The sequence below is a fragment of the Aspergillus costaricaensis genome, assembly GCF_003184835.1.
Source record: "Aspergillus costaricaensis CBS 115574 unplaced genomic scaffold BO79scaffold_1, whole genome shotgun sequence".
NCBI lineage: Eukaryota > Fungi > Ascomycota > Eurotiomycetes > Eurotiales > Aspergillaceae > Aspergillus > Aspergillus costaricensis.
The window spans coordinates 945,951-969,497 of NW_020291801.1; the positions used below are offsets into that span (position 1 = coordinate 945,951).

The 23,547-nt window shown below is 51.8% G+C and overlaps 9 protein-coding genes across 9 annotated transcripts; 3 read left to right on the plus strand and 6 right to left on the minus strand.

Moving 5' to 3' along the window:
- Window positions 1-142: 142 nt before the first annotated feature.
- Window positions 143-2,341, plus strand: BO79DRAFT_184829 (transcription factor; the record flags this gene model as incomplete). Its single annotated transcript, XM_025680354.1, has 4 exons — window positions 143-1,106; window positions 1,157-1,586; window positions 1,645-1,933; window positions 1,994-2,341. The coding sequence occupies 4 exons, from the start codon at window positions 143-145 to the stop codon at window positions 2,339-2,341; spliced, it is 2,031 nt and encodes a 676-aa protein (XP_025545155.1).
- A 76-nt stretch (window positions 2,342-2,417) lies between these two features.
- On the minus strand, window positions 2,418-3,623 carry BO79DRAFT_234099 (wax synthase family protein). Its single transcript, XM_025684339.1, has 2 exons — window positions 2,936-3,623; window positions 2,418-2,869 (listed from the first exon to the last, which is right to left on the minus strand). Exons 1-2 carry the CDS (start codon window positions 3,586-3,588, stop codon window positions 2,443-2,445), a joined length of 1,080 nt encoding a protein of 359 aa, XP_025545156.1. The 5' UTR covers window positions 3,589-3,623; the 3' UTR covers window positions 2,418-2,442.
- A 709-nt stretch (window positions 3,624-4,332) lies between these two features.
- On the minus strand, window positions 4,333-4,902 carry BO79DRAFT_134812 (uncharacterized protein; the record flags this gene model as incomplete). Its single annotated transcript, XM_025678029.1, has 1 exon — window positions 4,333-4,902. One exon carries the CDS (start codon window positions 4,900-4,902, stop codon window positions 4,333-4,335), a length of 570 nt encoding a protein of 189 aa, XP_025545157.1.
- A 1,492-nt stretch (window positions 4,903-6,394) lies between these two features.
- BO79DRAFT_249541 (glycoside hydrolase family 71 protein) lies at window positions 6,395-7,935 on the minus strand (the record flags this gene model as incomplete). Its single annotated transcript, XM_025685779.1, has 2 exons — window positions 6,395-7,792; window positions 7,852-7,935. The coding sequence occupies 2 exons, from the start codon at window positions 7,933-7,935 to the stop codon at window positions 6,395-6,397; spliced, it is 1,482 nt and encodes a 493-aa protein (XP_025545158.1).
- Window positions 7,936-9,555: 1,620 nt separating this feature from the next.
- Window positions 9,556-11,318, minus strand: BO79DRAFT_234100 (glutamate decarboxylase; the record flags this gene model as incomplete). Its single annotated transcript, XM_025684340.1, has 5 exons — window positions 9,556-9,664; window positions 9,728-10,266; window positions 10,327-10,962; window positions 11,015-11,042; window positions 11,098-11,318. The coding sequence occupies 5 exons, from the start codon at window positions 11,316-11,318 to the stop codon at window positions 9,556-9,558; spliced, it is 1,533 nt and encodes a 510-aa protein (XP_025545159.1).
- Window positions 11,319-12,045: 727 nt separating this feature from the next.
- BO79DRAFT_184837 (aldo-keto reductase) lies at window positions 12,046-13,133 on the plus strand (the record flags this gene model as incomplete). The annotated part of the gene is made up of 2 exons (XM_025680355.1): window positions 12,046-12,223; window positions 12,274-13,133. The coding sequence occupies 2 exons, from the start codon at window positions 12,046-12,048 to the stop codon at window positions 13,131-13,133; spliced, it is 1,038 nt and encodes a 345-aa protein (XP_025545160.1).
- Window positions 13,134-13,138: 5 nt separating this feature from the next.
- BO79DRAFT_261385 (C6 zinc finger domain protein) lies at window positions 13,139-15,335 on the minus strand (the record flags this gene model as incomplete). Its single annotated transcript, XM_025686477.1, has 1 exon — window positions 13,139-15,335. One exon carries the CDS (start codon window positions 15,333-15,335, stop codon window positions 13,269-13,271), a length of 2,067 nt encoding a protein of 688 aa, XP_025545161.1. The 3' UTR covers window positions 13,139-13,268.
- Window positions 15,336-15,603: 268 nt separating this feature from the next.
- On the minus strand, window positions 15,604-16,038 carry BO79DRAFT_223399 (uncharacterized protein; the record flags this gene model as incomplete). The annotated part of the gene is made up of 4 exons (XM_025683600.1): window positions 15,604-15,694; window positions 15,744-15,830; window positions 15,894-15,964; window positions 16,024-16,038. The coding sequence occupies 4 exons, from the start codon at window positions 16,036-16,038 to the stop codon at window positions 15,604-15,606; spliced, it is 264 nt and encodes an 87-aa protein (XP_025545162.1).
- A 1,976-nt stretch (window positions 16,039-18,014) lies between these two features.
- Window positions 18,015-21,279, plus strand: BO79DRAFT_234102 (beta-glucosidase; the record flags this gene model as incomplete). Its single annotated transcript, XM_025684341.1, has 5 exons — window positions 18,015-18,049; window positions 18,208-18,373; window positions 18,510-18,592; window positions 18,658-18,869; window positions 18,926-21,279. The coding sequence occupies 5 exons, from the start codon at window positions 18,015-18,017 to the stop codon at window positions 21,205-21,207; spliced, it is 2,778 nt and encodes a 925-aa protein (XP_025545163.1). The 3' UTR covers window positions 21,208-21,279.
- Between the last annotated feature and the right edge of the window lie 2,268 nt (window positions 21,280-23,547).

Sequence of the window (23,547 nt, forward strand, 5' to 3'; positions counted from 1 at the left end):
CCCACTTTTGAAGTCCGATCCATGCCGAAGCCGAAGCCGATTCCGTCCACATTAGCCATCTACTATCTACATCTGACAACACCATCGCAAGTAACGATGTGTTTCTTCTCATCTGGGAGTAACGGCTACTCCGATCTATTCCATGCCCGCTCTCAGGAGAAAGAATGGCCGAGAGCCTGCGTGTGAGGCATGCCGCCGGCGCAAATTGGCCTGCGACCACGAAACCCCCGCTTGCCAGCGGTGTCGGCGATTGTCCTTGAAATGCGTCTATCTCGCCAATCCCCTCAGTAAAGACAGAGCAAGAAGCCTGCCTGAGGCTGAGTCGCCGACTGCCTTGAGCAATGAGAGCGATGGGCCCCCAAGCACTAAGACCTGCCCTGGAGCACAGTCGACCACGCCAATACTGGAAAGCTCAGCCGAGTACCTGGGGCCCACGAGTTTCGCATCCGTGTTCGTGGAACATCGGGATCGATTCGAAGTGGACCAAGCACTGAGGATTCCAGCCAGCAAAGACATCAATCGCGTCGAGGTGCTAAGTTCCACTCAGCCGGGGAACCCTACCATCACACCGAGAATGCTCCAACTGGGGATCCAGATCCTACAGAACCTGCCGGATGAGCTAACCTGCAACTTGCTCTTCGTCCATCCAATGGCCTTAATGGATGCCTGCTTCCGGCCAGCTTATCGGATCGCTTCTGATAAGATGTGGGATGAGTATCGAGATGTGCTCCGGCTGCGAAACAGCGAGCACCTACAATATGTTGCGAGGCGGTTTTCAGAGTGCAGTCTCACGCCATTGCCGGCTGAACAGAATCCACACCGCTGGATCGAGTCTTTCTCGGGAAAGAGAACGCGCTGGGAGCTGCTAGGGTCATTGTTCACTATTTGGTCGTCTGCGGCTTCACAGTTGCCGGTGCAACACGATGTCATTACTCAGTACTGTCGACAACATGCATTCAAGGGGCCCAAAGAACTCATGGTGCATTTTAAACGCTGTGCATCTATGTGCATCGAGCTGTGTAGCCAGCTGGGTGCTATTAACATTCTCTTTGTAAATTTGGCATTCAAGCATAACATCCTTGAGAGCATTGCCAGCGGTGATAAGAGTAAGTCCTGCTTAGGATATCTGCACAGAGAACACACAGCTGATCAACAGGTCTTTCATGTTGGCGACAACATGGCGATGTGATTGCAGTCACAACATCAATTGGTCTTCACCGGGAATTGTCGTCCGACTGGAAGGAGGTCTCTTTCCAGCACGAACTCAAACGACGCGTCTACGCATCGATTTACAATTTCGACAAGGTTATCTCTACCTTCACCGGAAGACCACCGCTTCTGAACAGAAAATACTCGACAACTCAGTTGCCCCTGGATATTAACGACGAGGATATATTTTCCGACAGGATTGGCAATGCCGTAGCCAAGCTCAACTCTGATGGTTGGGACAGCAGTGTGGATCGACAACCGTATCCAACCACAATCCTAAGAGCGCGCGCAATGCTAGCAAGGAACCGCGAAGAGATGCTAGAAGTATTAGAGACTTCTCAGGATAGCATCACTGACGCTGCAGTACAAACATGCCTGTATGCCCTCAACCCAAGATACACCCCTAATCACCCACAAATTCTGACAAGCAAACAGTCAACTCAAAGGACAAGCTACAGACATCTATGCACAGTTTCCTGAGGTCATCAAGTTCAAGACAGAAGACATCCACGACCGCGACATCCCCGGCCAGCTGCTCGCCTTGCGCGTTCTTGTGCGCCTGGACTTTTTACTCAACCTGTTCATCCTAGAGAGATTTGTGACCCGACACAGAGTGGTCGACGAACAAACTCTGATCCAGGTTAGCCATGAAATGGTAGGATTAACCCTGATATATTGGAAGCACAAGGACCGGTTCGAGAACCACGTTGATTTCTCCTGGTTGGTACGATACTCCACCCCTTTCCAATAAATACATCTACTCCATACTGAGCCAGCATGTCAGGCTATGTCCTACGCCGTCCCAGGCAGCGGCATCCTCTGCCTCGAGCTTCTCCGTCAATCCAGCTCCCCCGAAACATACACCTTAGAGCTTCCCCGATCGGACATCATCCAGAATCTCAGTGTGCTGGTCGCCTTTCTCGACTGGCTCCGGCCCTCCGAATCCGACATCGCAGCCAAGGCGCAAATCAAGGGAATATTGCAACGCTCACTGGACCGAATCCTCAGCATGCCGGCATCGCTACAAAGTCCGACGAGAGCCCTAGACGCGCTACCGGACCTTATAGGCGCAGACCCCCATCTCGACCTGTTGAATACATTCGCATGGGTAGACTGGGACGCAGCATTATAGTTTACACCCACCATTAGTATCCCTACTATACATCTAATAAATCTAATATAATTAACATAACAAAAATACCCAACCCCAACGCTATGCAATCCAAAACCAAATCAAATATCCCATCCCTCAAACCCCAAGAATGGGCTCATCATGCGCACGCCATCTCCATACAACTGGACCAAAATAGGATAAATCCACACCGGCAAAGTCCACATCATGAAAACCGCTACCCAAATAAAGCCAATCCCACGTCTAAGTCCTCTCGACACAAACACACTCACAGGAGCCAACAACACCTCAGCGAGCATCTCCCCCGCCACACCCAGAATTTGTAACGCGAAGAACCACAATGCCCCGCTCTCATCAATCCGCACCCCGAACCCTACATCCATGCCCGTGTGCACTAAACCCGAAACAATGAATGCGAAAATTACCCTGAAGCACCACTGGAATCGGACCGGAAGACGCAAAATAGATCCCGAGACGAAGTCGGCGTTCGAGCAGAGGAGTTGGCGGAGGGTTTGGTGCCATGTTTTTCTGTAGTATTGCATACTTCGTTAGTATAAGGCATGAATAATAAAAGGGAGTAGAGTGTATGCATACCCCCAGAACCTCCTAATCGACCATGCATCCAGCAATCCACCCCCGACAGGCGGCCACATACTCGGCTCTTGGCCCAATGCTACAGCTACCACCGCGGCAGAGGTATATCCCCCGACAATGAACGCACGCGCCACGATTCCAAACGAGAGAGTGAAGAGGAATCTAAGCACGAGGTCATCTTTGCCCCAGCCACTATGATACCAGAACGGGAGCATAATCTCGTCCGGTCGAACGGGTAATTTATCCACTGCGCGGCCGAGATACGGATCGGTGGTCTCGAGTGTGAGGAGCTGGATGATTGCGATGGAGATGGTGAGTTTGAGGAGGGAGGTGAGGAGGAATTGGGTCCGAGTTGGGATCTTGTTGAACGTGGTGAGAGCGCGGATTTGCCAGGGGGTGTTGATGCGGCGGTAGTTGAAGGAGAGGTTTAGGGACCAGAGGTATTTTTTGAGGAGGGATTTGCTTTGTGGTTTATTTGGTGATTTGTCGGATGTTTGCTTCAGCTTTGTGTTGTTGTACGCTAGCTGTTTATCGTAGTCCGCGCGCGTGAGAACCAGTAAATCTATCCCGTTGAGAACGTTCATCCAACACATTGCGACGAGCGGAGCGCCGAAGCGGGTGCCGTGGAGGTGGGCATTTGCGCTGATTTGCATGCAGTAGGCGAGGACGAGTACGAGGAGGGAGGCAATTGGTCGGAGGGGAGAATTAGCCGGGGTGAAGGCGACAGTGGTGCCGGTTAGGAGCTGGATAGCGAGGAATTGGGCCGGGGGGATCCATTGTGGCATTTTTTTTTACCGATTTTTTGATTTTATTCCGGAGAGGGGGAGGATAGGAAGATTAAAAGAATGCGATCGTGGGGGCTGGGAGGCATTATTATAAGCTGGGGGCATTGTGGGTTTGGAATGCGGCTGAGATTTGAACTGCAGAGCTGAATTGCCTGATTAGGATAGGGTGAGGGGATTGATTGGGCGGAGCGGGTCGGATGAGTGAGACTGATCGGCGACTAGTGATGGATGTGCAGCAATCAGCGATTAAGATCGGGCGGCGTGGGTCATTGGTAGTCTACACTGCGCTTGTGGTTGTAAATCAATTGGTGTATGTAAATCAATTGGTGTTTACTATGGAAGTGTCATAGAATGGATGAATGTATAATGTATGACGTATTCTAAATAGTATAGTATAGTGTAGTGTAATAGACAATTATTATATACAAGACCCATCATATCTGTTGCACGTGACACAAGGCATCCTGTCCGTCCTAGGAATGAGGAAAAAATAAAGTCATACAGTAGAAGAATATATCGATGAATGAAGAGAACAAAACAGGGATGCCAAAGGCGAGGTCCAGCCGTAGCCCGTCACGAAGCCACACTATGAATGCTGCAACCATCGCCGTGTCAGCTAACCAATCCAGTCTGCAGTGGCACCGCTCCATACAAAGGCCAGCGACGCCGACCGAAGACCACACGAGGGACTCTCTTCAGACTCCTCGTACTACTGCTGCTGTTGTTGTTCGAAGCACCCGCCTTGTCTGCATTTGCCGACACCCGCGTCAGCCCATTCAGCTGGTTGTTCTGCTGGCTATCTGCGGCACGACGCTTGACCATAGCCCGCACAGCATTGGTGATCTGGACCCGGATGAGAGGCACAGCTGTAGCCTCATTTGGTGTAGAGTGGTAGGAGGTGGTGAAGTCATCATCGTCTTCTTCCTCAAGGTGGAAGGATGCCATGCGCCGACGCACGTCTTGCTGGGCGGCTTCAATGGAGCGGTTGAGGAGAGTGTGGTGAGCAAGGCATCGGCGCAGATCGGGGTTCTTTGTAGAGGCTTCCTTGTGAAGCTTGTCGCGGGAGAGAGCGGCCATGCGAGTGGGGAAGGGAGAGACGGAGCGACGAGCCATGGGAGGAATACGGCTGTTGGTGCGGGTGGCCTGACGCATCAGGTAAGGAGGAAGTTCGATACCGGCCATTGTGTTTGACGTTGTGAAGAATAAGTGTCGAGGAGGTAATTGATGTAGAGGAGTGCTGGTGATAATCGCACTGGGAGGTAGTGGTGGTTATACGTAGTCGTCGTGTTATTGCATTAAGGATATTGATGTGATGTGCGAGTTTGATTGTTCTGGTTGTAATCTGACTTCCAGATCAGGGGCAGGAATCAGGGCAATCTTTATACTTCTCCCCTGGACCAGCAACTTCTGAGTTCTGAAGATAGCTCGCACTTGCATACTTTGCGCAGGGCTGGTGGAGTCTAGGCCATTGCCACTGGCGGCCGAGTCCGAAGGCCCACTCATCGGCCGTGAAGAAGGCATGATAAGGTCCCAAGAGCTGTCAAAGTGCAATCAATACAATAAGGTGCGTCTAGCCAGCGCCGAGTCTTGCTGGGCACCGGCCGAACCCCAGACGTGGAAAAGCTAGGGCACCGGTGTCGCCGGCCGGTGGCGAGCAGAGTTTGGTCTTTGCGTCATTGACTTGGAATAACGGCCGCTGATGGGCCGAGTTCGGGCACTGCCTCGTGAGACTGGGGTCGGAAATGCTGAAGTCTCTTTAATCATTGGACAATTTGATTTTCAACAAAGACCGAGTAAAGCCTAATACTCCTGTGCTATTGGGATAACCTGCTGCCCTGTGTCTTCTGCCCCAATAGGGCAGGTCAAAGTAGAGACTAGATGTTGCTGCTCCGACTGTCATATGGTATATACTACATCTCTAAGGGTAGTGAGCTATCCTGATATGTTTTGACAAATATGCTCGTATCCAGGGCGAATATGCTTGTCATAGACGGACGACATGCCATAGGACATGAACAAACATGCAGTCAATCTAGCAACGGCCCAGGCCTCTGTCCAGAATCTCGATCAAGTGGATAAGTGAATACCCCAGATCGCCATAATCTGCAGCATGGTCCAAGAACTAGAATCGCCATTTTCTCCAACATGAGGCTCATATCTCCAAACTGATATCAACACCAGACTCTATTGAGTATAGTATAGTCATGACCAGCGACGATCACCTTCACATCCCACATGGCCCAGCAGGGACGGGGGAGTGTAGATTATCTAATGTTCCCCCCCCCGAATGGCAAAATCCCAAAATCCACCCATAAGAATCAAGAACCAAGCCTCTTCGTTCCCACCAGCCCGTGCACGTCCTTCGGCGACGCCGAAACGCCTATGAGATTGAGTCAAGCTCAACTCTCTATTCTTCCACTTGCGGTAATCGCTCTCTGCTCTGAATCAAGGCTTCCTCATCCACCTCAGAGCCGCAGACCCATTCGATCGGTTTACTCCAGCAGCCCTAACCTTGGGCAGATCACACCTACAAGCCTCACCTAGGGCTCTCGGAAAGTCCCCCGTGCAGAATTACATGCTCCACTAAAATCAAGAAATAGTCCAAGATATTAGATATTACTACCAGTATATCGAGATATGAAGATCGATCGAGACTCTAAAACGGAAAAAAGATCTAAAGCAAAACTCCACTAATACCCACCATCAAGATCGTCCACAACACCCCCATCCACATGGCCATCCCACGTCCTCCTCCAATCCTCACACCAGCCGCAACATTCTCCTCCGACAACGATGCACGCGACGTACTAGCATTCGACACATTCGACATTGCCGTGCCCACCCACGCATTCCAGTTCGTCAACTTATCCGGACACTGCGTCGTAATCTTCTCTCCAATCATCTGCGCCACAAACTTCCCATCCCTACTCAACGTAACCACAACCTCACCTGTGCGATTATCCATCGGCACACTCCCAAAATACAATCCCCTCCCACCACCACCACTCCCACCACTCGGTGTATCCAACCAGTCCACGGACTTATTCTCCCCACCACCAATACTCACTTCCACTTCCGCAGTATCCTCCAACAACGCCTGGAAAAACACTTCATCCTTCAAGACCTGCCCCGGCGGTACGGTCTGCTGGCCCTGCGTGACCGAATTACCCGTAGTTAAGCCGGCCTTGCACGCCCATGCCGGCGTAACTCTATACCACACCACCACCCCTTCCTTCTCAATCACGCCCTTGCCACTCCCATTCTTATATTCACCCACAATGTACGGAAGAAACATCCGCCACGCATCATGCACCATCCCGGACGCGTAGTTAAACGGCGCCTGCCCGAACGAAAATATCCCTAGCTCGTTCTCGTGCAGCGGGCCGATGTAATGCGACTCGCCGAAGTCGTTCCACGTAAGAATTTCCACATATTGCGGCTGTAAGTCAAGCACCTGCTTCCACCTCGTATGCCACAGCCCATCGCCCTGCCATACCCAGTTCTTGTGGTACCGTACCATGTCGGTGTAGAACCACGGGCTGACGGGCATGATGTACGGCTTGCCTTTGGGTTTCAGGGCGGAGATATACTCTTCGTCTGTGGACGTGTTCATCTGCGCCGTCCCGTATGGCCATGCGCTCCAGGAGAGTAACCCGTCCACGACGTCTTCGCTTGCTAGTTGCTCGGGGGTTCGGACGGACCATTCGGGCATGAAATAGATATTGGGTAACTTTTTCTTGATGGTGGACCAATCAGACAGGGATTCGTAGCCCTCGAAGGTGGAGACCAATGGATGTTGGTTGTCGATGAGGTAGTAAGCCGTGTGATTGGCGTAGCTTTGCAAAACTTTCAGGACTTGGTCGGGAGGCCAATGACCGTCGCCGGAGTAGTCGAGGGACAGGAAAAGCTTGAAGTCATGTTTTGCTGCGACGGTGAGGGCGTCTGTTAGGAGCTGGTCGGTGTTGGCGGCGCCATAGCCGGTGTTTAAGGCGAAGGCGTCGATTTGAGCATCTTTGGCGGCGGTGATGTCGCGTGTCCAATGCGCTTGGGTGAAGTTTTCGGCATTGGCAAGCTGAGAGGAGAGTTAGTGAGTGGAGTTTGGTAGGAATTGGGTGATGGGGGGAAACGGACGATGAAATGCGCGAAGACGTCTTTGGCTTGGACGTGGACGCTCAACGCCACGAGGACGAGGGCGAGCCAGATGATGTTGGCCATACTGGCGGACTGGCTGGCAGGTTTGGACGGGTGTACGGAGTCCTTTCCTTCTTTTCTCTACCTGCGACCTAATTCAAGGCCGAGGAAGTGGGAACGAGCGATACATAAGTAGTAAGGTAGAATTGATACAGTACGTATGTGGGTTTCCCCCGGAATTTTTACTTCAATGCATTGTGATAGTCAGGAGATAAAAAGTGAGCTATGTGAACTGTAACTGAGAAAAGCAGTAGCCTAGTGAAGGCGCAGCATGCAGTGCGTGAACACAGTTGTCAAAGCAGAGGCAGACAGAGGAAGCAGACTAGCAGAGGGGAGGGAAAGAAGAAGTAGAGGGGATTATCGTTCCGAGTGGACTCCATTGCGTAGGCTCATCTCGTAGCGGTCAAAGTCACAGAGGCTCGGAGGATTAGGCTTCAATGCTTAGATGAGATGCGCAACAAAACAGAGTTCAATGTTTTCTCGTAAGAGAGGAAGAATTCGAGTACGAGTAAGCGAGGTATGAATTTTGTGCAAGGAAGAGAGGCATACGATAGTTGGACGAGGATGAAGCTTGTTGTCTGTCGGCCAGCGTGTAGCTGCTTGCTTGGTAAGTAGACCTGAAGGAAGGGGGTGGTAGTGGAAAAAAACACCCCGGATTGACAGGGCCACAGACCGTAGTGGCTGTTGATTATTGATAGTCAGACTCTGACTACTGCATTGTCAATCCGACTATTGATTGTCTCGGATGTGATTCATCAGCTGCTTGCTGTGTGTCTGAGCGACTTCGCGGAACTCAAAACCCTAAAGGGGTCGCGCGCGACGCGGTGAATGCGAACTCTGCCTCTCTATGAACATGACAGGTCGTCTATCAATCAGACTTTCGGATTCGGTTCGCCCTGGTTCTAGCCAGTGGTCCCCGATTATCTTCAGCGAGTGACCGAGATCGGGGAACTGTTTCGAACGTTGCAAGGTCCAACGTTGTTGATGACCCGGAGATCGCTCGGCGCCGCGCCACCGGGAATGCAAAGTGTGTCAGGATTGACCTCATCGAGGGCCACAAGTGAAGTTTTTTTTTTGGTCTCTTCTAGATCATATCCAACAAAGTCCCCCGTTTTGTGCACTATTGTACTGTACAAGCTGTTATTACATTGTAGCCGTTCACCGGAGTTTACTTTTATCGGTGGAGTTCGACTGGTGGGTTCATGCACCGAAGGCGTCTTGTCCTGCGAGGGCGTGGAGCCCACTACGCGGCCTATCAATACTGGCAAATGGTCGCTCGCAGCATGCAGCCAAATAGACTCTACGTAAGGGAGGGAGGGGTTTGTTGCAGCCGGAAAAGACAGCTGCATTGACGCACCCGGGCACGAGCTCGTTGGACGTGCTGGCGATTGCTGCGGCCTTTGCCAGTCGAATGCACCTTACTTTTCCTTGATTCATGCTCGCTTACCGCTGACAGCCTCCCAGACTAAGAGATACGCCTGTTGGGGATGACTTGGCACTGACAGATTCACAGAGTAGCTTCTAATACCGAGAAAACCAAGGATGATGGCTGGTGAAGGTTTTGAGATAAGCTGACGTATCACAGGCAGACTGACAAACACAGTAGTGGTAAAGTAACTACTACACCGCGCACAAATGACCGGTTCAACAGACCGCATGTGTTTTTCCCGACTTCCCCTGAAGCGAATGCTGCTCGTTTCCATACACCGGATGACCTTGTGGACCGCGTGTAGCATGTGTCTGGATGTATCTGCTGGGTGTCATTTTATGCCCGGTCGCCATCAGAGGCAGAGATAGAAAAGGAAAAATAACTTACGTGCTGTACCGCTTGATCATGGTCTCATCCATATCCTCTAGCGTCTTCAAGCCCAGTCGGATGTCCTCCACGAGCAGGTTACACCGGTGCAAGCTGAAATCCTCACGCAGCACGATCCGCATCATCCTCAATTGATTACATTTCGGCGCCATGGTATACGCCGGAATCACCCATCCGCGGCGACGCAGCACATGGGCCAGGGCGAATTCGTCGTACAGCCGGCCCTCTTGCTCAGGCAATCGAAATGCAACCAGAGGAAGACCCCGACCTCCACCGTCACTCATGATAATAAAGCCGAGTTTCTCCAACTCCGCTGCTAGATGGTCGGCAGTCTGCGTGAGGTTGGTCATGATCGATCGGAAGCCATGCTTGCCTAGCCGGATCAGTTGGTAGTATTGCCCGATGACGTGGGGGGCGCCTTTAGAGAAGTTCAATGTGAAGCTGGCCTGCTCGGCGCCCAGATAATTGATATTGAAAATGAGCTCTTTGGGAAGGTATTCGGGGGCGCGCCAGAAAACCCAACCAACGCCAGGATAGACCTGTCACGATCAGTCTGAGTCCGCATTCGGCGAGGTGTAATGGTTTGTGATGTATCTCACCAGTCCATATTTGTGCCCTGAGACATTTATGGAGATGACTTTTTCCAGGCGAAAGTCCCACTCCAGCTCTGGTTTCACAAAGGGCACCACAAACCCGCCGCTAGCCGCATCCACATGTATTGGGCAGTCGATGTTCTTCGCGATCAGCAGGTCATTGATTGCCTTGACATCCTCATACTGTCCTGTGTACGTTGTCCCAAGAATGGCACAGATTCCCACCGTGTTTTCGTCCACCAGATCCACCGCCTCCTTTGGGTCAATAACATAGCGGGTCTCCGTGCAATAGACATATCTCTCCTCGACCTCGAAATACCGCGCGGCTTTCTCCCAGCACACTTGTACCGCACTGTTCATGATTATGTTTGGGCGCGACCAGTCCTTCCCAGCTTCCTTCCGCTTGTTCTGCCAGCGCTTCTTCATGGCCAGCATGGCCAACATGATCGCTTCTGAGGATCCGACCGTCGAGGTGCCGATTGCGTCTTGCTCGTTGCTTGGGTCATTGAGGCTAGGTGCATGGAACAGGCCGGCGATCATATTGACACAGCGGTTCTGGATATGTGCAGTCTGTGGATACTGTTCGTAGTCGATGAAGTTCTTGCTCATGGCGTCAGACATGAGCTGTTGCACCTCATCTTCCTGGGATAGAGTTAGCGAGAGCGTTGTACTTGCTTCTCAATAATCGTCTTACCATATAGGTAGTGACAAAGCTGGCTAAACTGGGACATGTTACTATCGATTGTTCGAAGGGTTCAAAGAGAAGCGAAGTATTACTTGAGCAGGGGATTCCCATCCAAGCTCAACTCATCCTTGATCATGCGATATGCCACCGGGGCTGGCATTTCATGCTCCGACATGCTATGCTCGGGCAGCTCTTCGACCGCATAGCGCGTCCCGTACACGTAAGGTGACACCGCGGCTGCCTGCGCATCGCGTTCTTCGCGCTGACGCTGATGGGCGTGGGATTCCTTACGGACGGTCGACAGGTGGACCATTCTGACTGCGTCTTAAAAATTGACACTATCAAAAACGAAGTTTAATCGAATGTTGCTATTATTGGAGCGGCCCATCCTGCCCCAAGACGAGGGCGACGTGGCCGTCGACTTATTTGAGGGACGGTGGTTGCACTGAAACTCTGAGTCCGGGATGACCTCACCACATCCGTATCCGGAACCCCCGGTTGTCTCAGGCGCAGTGTACCCTAGGTACAACATAAAGAGAGAGACCTAGACCAGGATAATGTTATACAACGGCTGTCCTGCTCTCCTCGTCTCGTATCGGTCGTACTTCGTAGATGTCTGGGTCTCGAGAAAGTCAGGACTAAGATGAGAGCTGCTCGGAAAAGACGACGCCTGAAGGTAGACCTTATGCCCTTTTTCATAATGACATATGTTCACACCTTCAAAGATCTTGCGGCTAGGCGAAGGCAGTACTGGCCTTCTGGCCGACTATCCAGCTGTGAGCTGCAATAAACAAGGCATTGCGTTGATGGCGATCGGCGATGGCGATCGGCGACGGCGGAGTTAGCGGCGGAATTAAGCGGCGGAACCATTGAACATTGAGGCCTCAGGCACCAAGGCTGTGTAGTTCGTCCCTGCGCGATGCAGTCAATTCCGCCGCAAAGTCCGGCATCGCAAAGGCATAAAAAAGCCCAATTGGCCTGTTGTTAAGCATGTCATCCTCAGTAAATGATAACTCGCTATATATATCCATTCCAGCAAAATGGCCGCTTTCAGCAAACTTCCTGCTCGCGCTCTGGGTAAAAACGGCCCGCTCATTCCGCGAATCGGCCTCGGACTCATGGGTGCGAGTGGTACTTATGGTCAACCTCTCGCAGAAGCTGAGCATCTAGAGTTCCTGGACGAGGCATACCAAAGGGGTGAGACGTTTTGGGATACCGGTACGTACCCGTTCAAAGATTCTAAAGCACGCAAGCTCTGACAACGATAGCGGATAAATATGACGATTCCGAAACCGTTCTGGGCAAATGGTTTGCTCAGAACCCTGATAAGCGGAAGGATGTTTTTCTGGCCACCAAGTTTGGCATCTGCACCAATCCCAATGCTAAAGACGGCATGAAGAATTGGATGGATTCCAGTCCAGAGTACTGTCGGATTGCGATTGAGAAGTCATTGAAACGCCTCGGACTGCCATATGTGGACCTGTACTACGTCCATCGCCTGGACAAAGTCACCCCTATTGAGAAGACCATCGAAGCTATGGCCGCGCTCAAGCAAGAGGGAAAGGTCAAATACATTGGCTTGAGCGAATGCAGTGCCGACTCGCTCCGTCGGGCCCATGCTGTGCACCCCATCTCGTGTGTACAGGTAGAGTATAGCGTCTTCTGCACTGATATCGAGTCCCCGAAGGTGCAGTTACTGCTTACTGCGCGCGAGCTTGGTGTGGCTATCGTGGCGTATAGTCCGCTCGGCAACGGATTCCTTAGCGGGGCAATTCGGTCGCGGGAGGACGTCAGTAAGCCCGGAGATGTCCGAGGTGTGCTTCCCTGGCTCAGGAAGGGGAATATCGAGAAGAACGTTGCTGTGGTGGACCAGCTGGCGGAGATCGCGAAAGGAAAGGGTATGACCACGGCACAGCTGGCGCTGGCGTGGCTGTTCACCCAGGGTGACGACATCTTTGCTATTCCGGGAACGAGCAAAATTCATCGATTGGAGGAGAACTTGGCCAGTCTGTCTTTCCAGTTGTCGGAGGAAGAAGAACAATCAATCCGGCGGGTCGCACAAAGTGTTGTGGGTGTGCGCTTTCAGGCCTTGACTGGCTTTGACTTTGCCGATACCCCACCACTGTGAAAAGGGTTTTCTTGCTTTGTATTGGTGGAAGATACTGAATGGATACCTTGCCATGCTGCGCTAGGAGACAATGTATATACAGTTGTTCGATTTCCACTTCATGTCCATGATGATTATTAAACGTAGCGATGTGGCTTAGTCTTCGTAGAGGATGTTCGGGTCACCTGTCCAGTCAAACAGCGACTGCAGATCTGATTGAACATCGGACAACGAGGAAAGTTGGGAATGTAGGCCACGGCCAATGTCCAATTCTGTAACAGTTGAAGGAAGTCCTTGTGAGTCAAGGCATGGCCCAAGTTGCGCAGTGTCTGGTCCTATTGCATGTGCGGATCCCGAAAATAGGCCATCTAATTGCAAATCTGGGACTGGCTCAGGAATTATGCAGACGACTCCAAAGTATGGAATGGGAAACCTCAGGCCTTGATGGAAGGTATGGCATAGAGCATCATCTGGGCCAACATGGTCCCGTTCAATGCACGCAATGTAACTGATGCCATCGGCTGCCTCCGCCTCAATATTTAGGAGTCTGTTTAACCAACTTCTTGTCTTGATGGCAGAATCTCTATTTGGGCCATCCGATGTGCAGACTTCGGCTAAGGTGTTAATAGCCTGTTGTATCATGGCCACGTCTTGAGGGCGTTGATGTTCCAAGACGTTCTCTGATCCCGATCGGTGTCCCAAGATATGAGATAAAAGCAGTGTCACTGCGGAGATGAAAGCTTTATGCTCAAGCCCACGATAGGAAAGGATGGGTCGTATATTACGGAATTCGAGACAGCGACTCAGTACTTCTCGGCTTGCGGGGACGACCACTTGTATGCTGTATGAATATTCTGGTAGAATACATGATATTGCTGACCGGCTGAATTCTGTATGATTCCTGAGCTGCAGGAGTAAGTACGGTTGGTGAAGGAGGATCACGAGGTAGTATTGGTGCATTTGGGTGATGAGCATAGAGACTCTGTCCATCTTGTCGGTATCCGACAACGTATTTTCTAGTGTGGGAACTTTCCAGCAATCTATAGGCACTGATCGGGTATTCTTTCTTAGTTCATCATCTATGCCGCGTGTCACTGCATAATGATCGTATGTACTCTGAGATAGCCAATCACAGTGCTGCATATGCACATTCCGGACGATTATCCGACCTGCGATGACAGCATGGATGCGATATAGCTTTCTAAGAGGTGAATATTTATTCAACGTCTCCCTATCCGGGAGCTCAATGTTTTTCACCTCACATGGAAGACCAAGCATTAGCGACAGAAATCTATCATTATATATGAGCTGAACCCAAAGCGATACCGCGCGGCTCTCTGCTTCGTCACCTTTCCTAGGAAGTCCGATCAGTTGGGCAATGCTCAGAGCACGGCGAAAGATCAGCCAAGCTGAATGCAGCTCCCCAGTATTGATGTAATAACGGGCTTCCAGTAACAGAGTATCAAGACCATCAAAGGAATCTACGAGTGTGTCTTGCGATGTTACGTGGCGAGCTGCTAGATCGAGATAACGGCGAGAAGAGTGGCCAGTGGATTGATGTAGCTGCAGCTGCAGCTGCAGTTGTGGGCGTGGAAATGACGTGAGATCCAGCTGCTGTAAGCCGAGGGCGAGCTCTATGAGTTTCCGAGCATATTGGATCGGATGGGACGTAGGCAATGGTAGCCTGGAAATATCTCCAGACTGTTCTAGACCTGAGAAGACAGCCGATTGATCTCGGGCTGGGGACTGGCAATTCTGGAAAGGAAGACTGAAGAATCGACCCTCGGTCAAAATGAGCGCGGCCGTATTCGGATGAGGCAGTAAAGCCGCGAGGGACTTGCACAGCTGCAGAAAGGGCGATGGTATCAAGGCTTCTTTCGGCCGGGGAGAACTTGCTCGGTCGCGACCCTGAGCCGATGGCTGGACCTGAGGCTGACAGCTGTCACGCTGCCGAATCAACTGGTCGACCAGGGATTCAACGTGGCAAATCCGCTCCGATAGTTGGCCGTGGCTACTGCGGCTTCGTGGATCGGCATGTTCCTGGCTGATGCAGGGAATGCCTCGCGACTGGCAATAAAGACAAGTGGAGCCCTTAAGGGGCTCGAACTCGCAGCGTCGCTTCCGATGCTTGCACTCCCAGCACGAGAAGGTGCCCTTGCGGGTTTTACGTCGCTTGGATACCGGAGGCGAGAGCCCCGAAGCCGGCGATGAGGCGGTAGGCATCTATGGGAATGAGGAAAAGGTTGTCCTGGGATGGGTTGATGCAATAGATAGGGAGAAACTTAAAGCGCCTGTCAGAAATGGCGGGGGAAATTGTTGCCATTCGATCGGCCCGATTACCGGCGCTAAGCTGAAAAGCCTGAGTGAAGCTGACACCCAAAAAATCTACTGGAGTTCTCTGTTCCCTATCTGTACAGATTTGATTCTTTGAATGCTACGTACACTGCCGTGCGTCCATTTTCTTTGTCCTCCCAACTATTTACTAGATATTTCAATCAAAGTCGAGAATCTCGACATTCAAGCCTGGAGGGACATGCACATTCCTCAGTCCGTCCACATCTACATCGTCAGGCGCCTCGACCCTACTACCATTAGCTATACTTCAGCAAGAAAAAAAGTGATGTGACGCACGTCATGAAGTGAATCGGTGGGGTGGTCAGCGTGGAATCGAAATAATGGGGGAACTCCAGGTTTTTGTCCTTATAGACGTCTTGGAGCCTATAGGACCCTAGTTAGCTCTTCTTTGGCCGGCGGATTAGACCACTGGAATCATCATCTTACTTTTGAGTGAGCTGGTCCCCTTCCCCGTAGTATTGATGGGCGAGCTCGTTGTCGTACCGGATATCGAACGTCTCCAGTGCCCATTCTTGTTAGCATGAATTCGCGCCACAGCAAAGACCATCCTACTCACCAGACCTTTAGTCATCTTGGCGCAAGAGAGACTAATACTTTATCAAAAAGATGTGTTAAGATTTGGGTTTTTCGACTGTCTGGATAGCTCTTTGCTCTTATATTTCATTGCTTTGGGCCTCCGACGTCGAGAACGCGTCCTAGACTTGGTCCAGTATTACCTGGCTTCCTTGATAATCGCTTCAGTTGGGTATTGACTGGCTCCTTGCGTGCAGACGTGAGGTCATTGATACCTCATGAACTCTGCTGGGTGTGTCCATGACCAGGATGCCAGTGGTAGAGTTTGACGACCCATGGGTTGGAGTCGCCCGGTAAGTTGTGACAATGCCAATTGAATGGAAGATCGCGGAAATGACAGGCAGTGCCTCTCTTATCTCTCTGTTGACTTCAGTTTCGACGCATTTAGCTGTGGAGACCCATTTAGAGATTACTCTGTTCTTGGCGTGTATCCGCCTCTTTAGTGGATGCAGTGAGGAAGTTACTTGCATAGATGATGCCTCCTGCATGAGTCTTGCTACAGGTACCTTACTCTAGCAAAAGGAACACAAGACAGACTGCCCGGGATGAAAAGCTGACGCTGCATAAGCTACGGTGAGATAGAAAGCTGTGGTATAGGGTAGGCGGAAGATCCATTATTGTATCGGCTTCCTGCAGTGGTCTGTTCATACCCATATTCAAAAGAGCCCATTGCCTGAATCGCTATTCATCGCCATCCTACGGTCGGAAGCTCCAGTTTCCGACCCGAAGAATTAGGGCACATCACAAAGAAAAACAAAGCATGATTGTAGGCAGTTGGCAAACCATGCGTGTTGTGAATAGATCGCTGCTGTTTGCGGCGGGCGCGTTAAATAATGACAGCCTTAAATCCGTATGTCGGCGCATCACTGCGCTACCGACCATGGGTCAAATATGCTATGTAAACTCACCAAAAAAGCAAATACAGCACGCCACTAAATAGAGTTGAAGATGGAAGCTAGATGATCCAAGATGTGGTCCTGGCTGGCTCCCTGACCCAAGACAGCTTACAGATGGTTCCACCGACTTTGTCCTCAGCCAAGGAGGGCGCATTGTAATTGTTTCCGGCCCGGCTCTCGCTGGTGATCCGAACGAAGGAATCTTTCTCATGCCAGCGCCGGAATTGGGTTCTCGTACAACCGGTCGCCCATTCATTCTATTTCGACGAGGCCAGGGAACAGCGGATATTTGCCTGTCCGGCTATTGTTTGTTCCCAACTTCCCATCCATTTGCTAGCGCCGCCCCCACGGAATCCTCCATTCGACTCCATTGATCACGCCTTTGCGGGTTGCTGGGAAGTAAGAGGTGGGAGGTGGATGCGTGAGGAAGCCAATAGTAAGGCCATCTTGACTGGAGAATCTCGTAGGTTAATGATTATCAAGCCCATATTAAGATGCCGGAGACCCAATCGCCAAGCCTCTTTCCCTCCGTCAGCCCCATAGTGAAAGCCCAAGCACAAGCATTCGGCATACCTACTTGGTATGTTCTCCCAGGATTCCCGACTCCCGGCATGTCTGACCACAGGGCTGTTCCTGCTTAGTATTCTGTGAAGGCAGGCCGAAGAGTCACCGGGGAAACCTCGGGCCTTTGCCATTCTGCCTTCCTTATCGGGAATCAAGGCCAACTCCGGACTGCATTCCGACTCCTCTTCCTTGCATTTCTAGCTCACTACGTACTAACTACTAGAGAGATTTTATCTGTAGTCTTTAGTAGAGAATTACTAATACTGTAAGGTGATGACGCATAGTCTGTTGGGGACTTGGGGCAGGGTTTTCTTTCCCCTCGTCTTCCACCCCAACTTTTCCCCCAAATTAAATCTCGTGCATCATGCATATTCCCACGTGACTTTGGGGATGTAAAATCTGGGGTTGACAGCACCAGTTGTGCGGCTCGTTAGATAGTTTACTACACACTGCTCATCTACCTCCTTTGCATTCTTCACGTAGATTCTTCCATTCTCACGGGAACCTTCTCACCATGATCCCTTTCGGATTCTTCGGAACAGGAGACGGGTATTTGCCGGGCTCATCGTGGGGGTGCCTGCCAAGCCCTAGCGGGGTCGGACCGCATTGGCATCCAAAGACAAGCCGGTGAGATCGAGAGACATCACTGTATTGGAGAGTCATGCCAGGCTACCCGACTCATCGGCCACCGTCATTCCGGCCGACAGAAGGCATTCACCCTACGTCATTACCCGCGGGGTTCCTCCGACAACTGGGGCTACTAGATCCCACGGGGTAGAGAATGAGAGGATCCTCATCACCACGAGTGGCACCATTAACTGCCCGAGCGTTATTTTCGTTCCCTCCACCGGCAAAACTTCGGCTGACGCCAAAGTTGACTGATGGAGTAAAGCAAACGAAGTCATCATCCCCCGACTGGGCAGAAACGGGCCGGGAAAACCCTCGCGATTGGCATCGCTTCTCTGTTGTGGAGTCCCAACTCGGCACGAGGCCGACCCCGGCTTTTTAGCCCTCATCTAACCCGGTATTTGCGGGCCTCCGCATTCTCCACTCCAGCAAAAGCCGGGAATGCATCGCGACCAGCCAGGGTGTGTATGTATCTAGCTATATAAGGGTGCAATTGTCGGCGGTAGAAGATGAAGGATAGGTGCTCACAGCCAGCAACTTGACAAGTCCGGCTCATACAACGCCATGAAGGTCCCGGCCGACCACGCCCTGCTTTTGTCTGGCCTGCTGCTGGCTCCATCCGTGGGTGCCAGCACTTGCCAGGAACCTATCAACCATGTAGGCGAGCCAAACAGCTACGTCCAGCCTCTCAACACCTCTATCCTTACTCCCTATGGCAGCTCCCCACCGGTATTCCCTTCTCGTAAGTCCATCATGTCCTCATGAGGAGCCATGAGCGTATCGCTTACCTCGTCATAGCCGAAACTAAGGGAAAGGGTGGCTGGGAAAAGGCCCTTGTTCAGGCCAAGAACTGGGTATCGCAGCTCACAGTCGAGGAGAAAGCCTGGATGGCCACCGGTCAGCCGGGTCCCTGCGTGGGAAACATTCTCCCCATCCCTCGCCTCAACTTCACTGGTCTCTGTCTGCAGAACGGTCCCCAGTGTATTCAGCAGGGTGACTACTCCAGCGTTTTCGTCAGCGGTGTGTCCGCCGCTGCCAGTTGGGATCGTAAGTTGCTATACGACCGTGGCTATGCCATGGCTACAGAGCACAAGGGCAAGGGCACTCACGTCGTCCTCGGTCCCATCGGAGGTCCTCTCGGTCGTAGTCCCTACGACGGCCGCACCTGGGAAGGCTTTGCGGCCGATCCCTACCTGACCGGTGTTTGCATGGAGGAGACTATTCTTGGTATCCAAGACGCAGGTGTGCAAGCCAACGCAAAGCACTTCATTGCCAACGAGCAAGAGACGCAGCGCAACCCTACCTACGCCCCGGACGCCAATGCCACAACCTACATTCAGGACTCCGTCTCCTCCAATCTTGATGACCGCACCCTTCACGAAATCTACATGTGGCCCTTCGCCAACGCCGCCCGCGCCCGCGTCGCCAGCTTCATGTGCTCCTACAACCGTGTTAACGGCTCCCACTCATGCCAGAACTCGTACCTCCTCAACCACCTCCTCAAAACCGAGCTGGGCTTCCAAGGCTATGTCATGTCCGACTGGGGTGCCACCCACAGTGGTGTCGCCTCCGCCGAGAGCGGCATGGACATGACCATGCCCGGTGGCTTCACTGTCTACGGCGAGCTGTGGACCGAGGGATCCTACTTCGGCAAGAACCTCACCGAGGCCATCAACAACGGCACCATCACCACCGACCGGATCGACGACATGATCGTGCGCATCATGACCCCCTACTTCTGGCTCGGCCAGGACAAGAACTACCCTAGTGTTGACGCCTCCGTCGGTCCCCTGAACGTCGACTCTCCCCCGGACACCTGGCTCTACGACTGGAAGTTCACAGGTCCCACCAACCGCGACGTTCGCGGCAACAACAGCGCTATGATCCGCGAACACGGCGCTGCATCCACCGTCCTGCTGAAGAACGAGCGCAACGCCCTCCCCCTGCGCAAGCCCCGTAACATCGTCATCGTCGGCAACGACGCCGGCTCCGACACCCAGGGCCCCTCCACTCAGACCGACTTTGAATACGGCGTGCTCGCTAACGCCGGTGGCTCCGGTACCTGCCGCTTCAGCTACCTCTCGACTCCTCAGGACGCCATCACAACCCGTGCCCGCCAGTACGGCGGCCGGGTGCAGACCTGGCTCAACAACACCCTCATCACGGAGAAATCCATGCCCGAACTCTGGAACCCCGAACAGCCCGATGTGTGCCTTGTCTTCCTCAAGTCCTGGTCCGAGGAGAACATCGACCGCACCTACCTGACCCTCGACTGGAACGGCAATGCCGTCGTCGAAGCCGTCGCCAAGTACTGCAACAACACCGTTGTGGTCACCCACTCTGCCGGTGTCAATGTCCTCCCCTTCGCCGACCACCCCAACGTCACCGCCATCCTGGCCGCCCACTACCCCGGTGAGGAAGCCGGTAACGCCATTGCCGACCTCCTCTTCGGCGACGCCAACCCGTCCGCCAAGCTGCCCTATGTGATCGCCTACAACGAATCGGACTACAACGCTCCGCTCACCACTGCTGTCGCTACCAACGGTACCTACGACTGGCAGAGCTGGTTCGACGAGGAGCTCGAAGTCGGATACCGCTACTTCGATGCCCACAACATCCCCGTCCGTTACGAGTTTGGCTTCGGTCTCAGTTACACTACCTACAACTTGACCAAGCTGGTCGCTGCCAAGCCCGTGGCCTCGAACCTGACTGCCCTTCCGGAGCAGCGCGCTGTTCAGCCTGGTGGTAACCCCGCTCTCTGGGATACCGTGTACACCCTCACTGCACAGGTGAGCAACACTGGCAGCGTGGATGGCTACGCTATTCCACAGCTGTACGTTGGTTTCCCTGATACTGCGCCTGCGGGTACCCCGCCTAGCCAGCTGCGCGGATTCGAGAAGGTCTGGATTGAGGCGGGCGAGACCAAGAAGGTGACTTTCGAGCTGATGCGCAGAGATGTGAGTTACTGGGATGTGACGGCGCAGGATTGGCGCATCCCGGCTGGCGAGTTTACTTTCAAGGCTGGTTTCAGTAGTCGTGACTTCCATGCCAATACTACTGCTACCTTGCTTAGGAAGTAGATTGGAGGAGGATGTTTTACGATGTGATATGTAACTAGCATGAGGCATATGATATGTATTTTATGATTGTAGATAGTTGCTAATCTAGTTATGTCTGTGACATTTGTGATTAGATATAGGTGCTTTTATTATATTTAGGTGTTTGACGCTCCAAACCATTGGTGGAAGACTCCAGTAGCCCTTTTCTTCTCCGAGTGATATATTCTCGACCCTTGATCCGGAGAAATACTGCTCGGAATTCTTGATGAACGGCGTCGGACGCCACCAATAGAACCAACCTAGCGCCGGGACTATAAAGAACGACCGACATCTCCGGCATCTTCCTCCACCTTCCTGTCTGTAATCTTCCTCTTGTCTCATTCCTCATATGCCGACATATTCCACAAGCCAACCTATATCGACTTTCAGTTGGGCTCAGGTTCATACATCTTTCATGCGGTATTTCCTTCTCTCGCACCTTGCTAATGCTTAATGGACCTCCAAATTTGGGCCTTGCAATATAGCATCCCAAGTCGCTGCCAACTCAGCAGCCCCAATATCTCGACCTCTTATCCTTCAGGAACCATAAGGCTGACGACGCCATTCCCTAGTTGGCACGTCCATTCGATATCTTGAATGTTTCAATCCTGAATCCAGCTTTCAGCGACCAAGGCAGATTGTCCCGAAAGATCTACCCGACGTCGGCGATTGCGCCCTTGTTTCCATGATATGAGTACCTGAGTTTTGGTACTCCCCACTCAGCATAGAGTATGCATACTCATCCTTTGGATAATCATGTACCTCGGACCACAAACAAAGTCAATCCAAAGAGAGTCGGCCCTCTCTTCAATGATAAAGTGAACCATGTGAAGACCTGGACTAAAGGGAGATATCTTTCAGAATGCGAAGTGGGCTGAATTGCTTCGAATATAATGCGCGGCTCCAAATGGTCGCGTATTCCCCCACGTGATGCCTGGTAGGACTCTTTCCGAGCCATTACCCATATATTCCAGTCGCTGTTGTCTTGGGGAATCCATGAGAGGAATTTCCGTGTAATGACCAGCCTTTATCTGCTGTGGACGAAAAGCAGAGCCATACCTCTCAGCCATGGTGCTGAGTCTCATCTCTGTGGATGGCAAACCGAAACAAGCCCCATAAATCAGGTGCGCAATCCTGGTATATATTGAGGGACTTATCAATGGAGGAAGTCATCCATGATAGTGATCGCTTGCTTTGTTGTATTTAGCAGCTAATCGAGCCATTGAACGCTATGCTCGAGCAGCGATTGTGGAGCAAGTTTCGTATTATAGAGTGATTCTTTGACTGCAACAACGCCATAGCAGAACGGGTAAGAACAATAGTATATTGTAGCTGTTGCTTCTTATGGGCTGTTGCGTGCCTCATGTATTTGGATATTCGTTCTACTGCTCTGTTAGCTATATTCTATCCTCATACGTCACGCTTGGTCACAAACCTATAGGTTTCCGATATATAAACTACTTGTCGCGTAGGTATGTTACTCATTAATCGAGGTATCTCTTCGCCAATAACTAGGGAAACCATAAAGGAGTTCCAGCCATCCCAGCTGTAATCGGAATAGGCGTGCGCCCGCCACTTTTCCGCATATACTTCGGTCATCCAAAGAGTTATGCATGTAATGAGGCCTTTTGCAACCTGTGTTGTCATTTCCGAGAACAACCATGGCTGAACTTCTATCATTCAGTTTTTTACCCGGGCCCATCATTTAATTGGCGCAGAATGTCAAGGCTTCAGACTGACAGCTCTATTGACTGGTAGTCAGACATGACATACTGCATGTATACGGGAGGCTTTGACACACAATCAGGTTCAAAAATAGGTTCTCGCCCACTGGACTCTTGACGACGGGATCTATAGCTGCTGATTAAAGCGATATAAGCTCACGGTAAATCAGAAGGTCATGGACCGTGGATAGGCGACCGTAGGGAAGATAACATTGTCCCTTCAATTAGGGACGCCACCTGGCATCTTCGATGTAACTCGGTTGTAAAGCCTTATTTAGTTAAAGTTATAGCTAGATAGCGAGTGCTATCCCCAGACCCAGGGTTATTATAATCTGCATAGACCAAGCTTTGCCCTGCACTGATGCCGGAGTAACGCTACCGTGGAGAATCGATGTAATGGTGTGAGTAGCGGTGTGTTGATACTATTCCATTCTGGACATGTTCCTGCCAGGTACGAGCAGTATCCCTCTGATAGCTCAGTGATTAAACCCGTCTTTGGCTTCTGCTGAATGTGTCGTGCACACGACATGGAGAAAGACAGTATGTGCCTGAAGACGAAGACGAAAATGTGGATGAAGATGGTATAGAGTCTGGTCAA

Coding starts and splice junctions, on each gene's coding strand:
- BO79DRAFT_234099 (XM_025684339.1), bottom strand. CDS start 3,588: ATGCAAATCAGCGCAAATGCCCACCTCCACGGCACCCGCTTCGGCGCT. Junction 2,870..2,935: donor TCGATTAGGAGGTTCTGGGG/GTATGCATACAC, acceptor GCAATACTACAG/AAAAACATGGCACCAAACCC.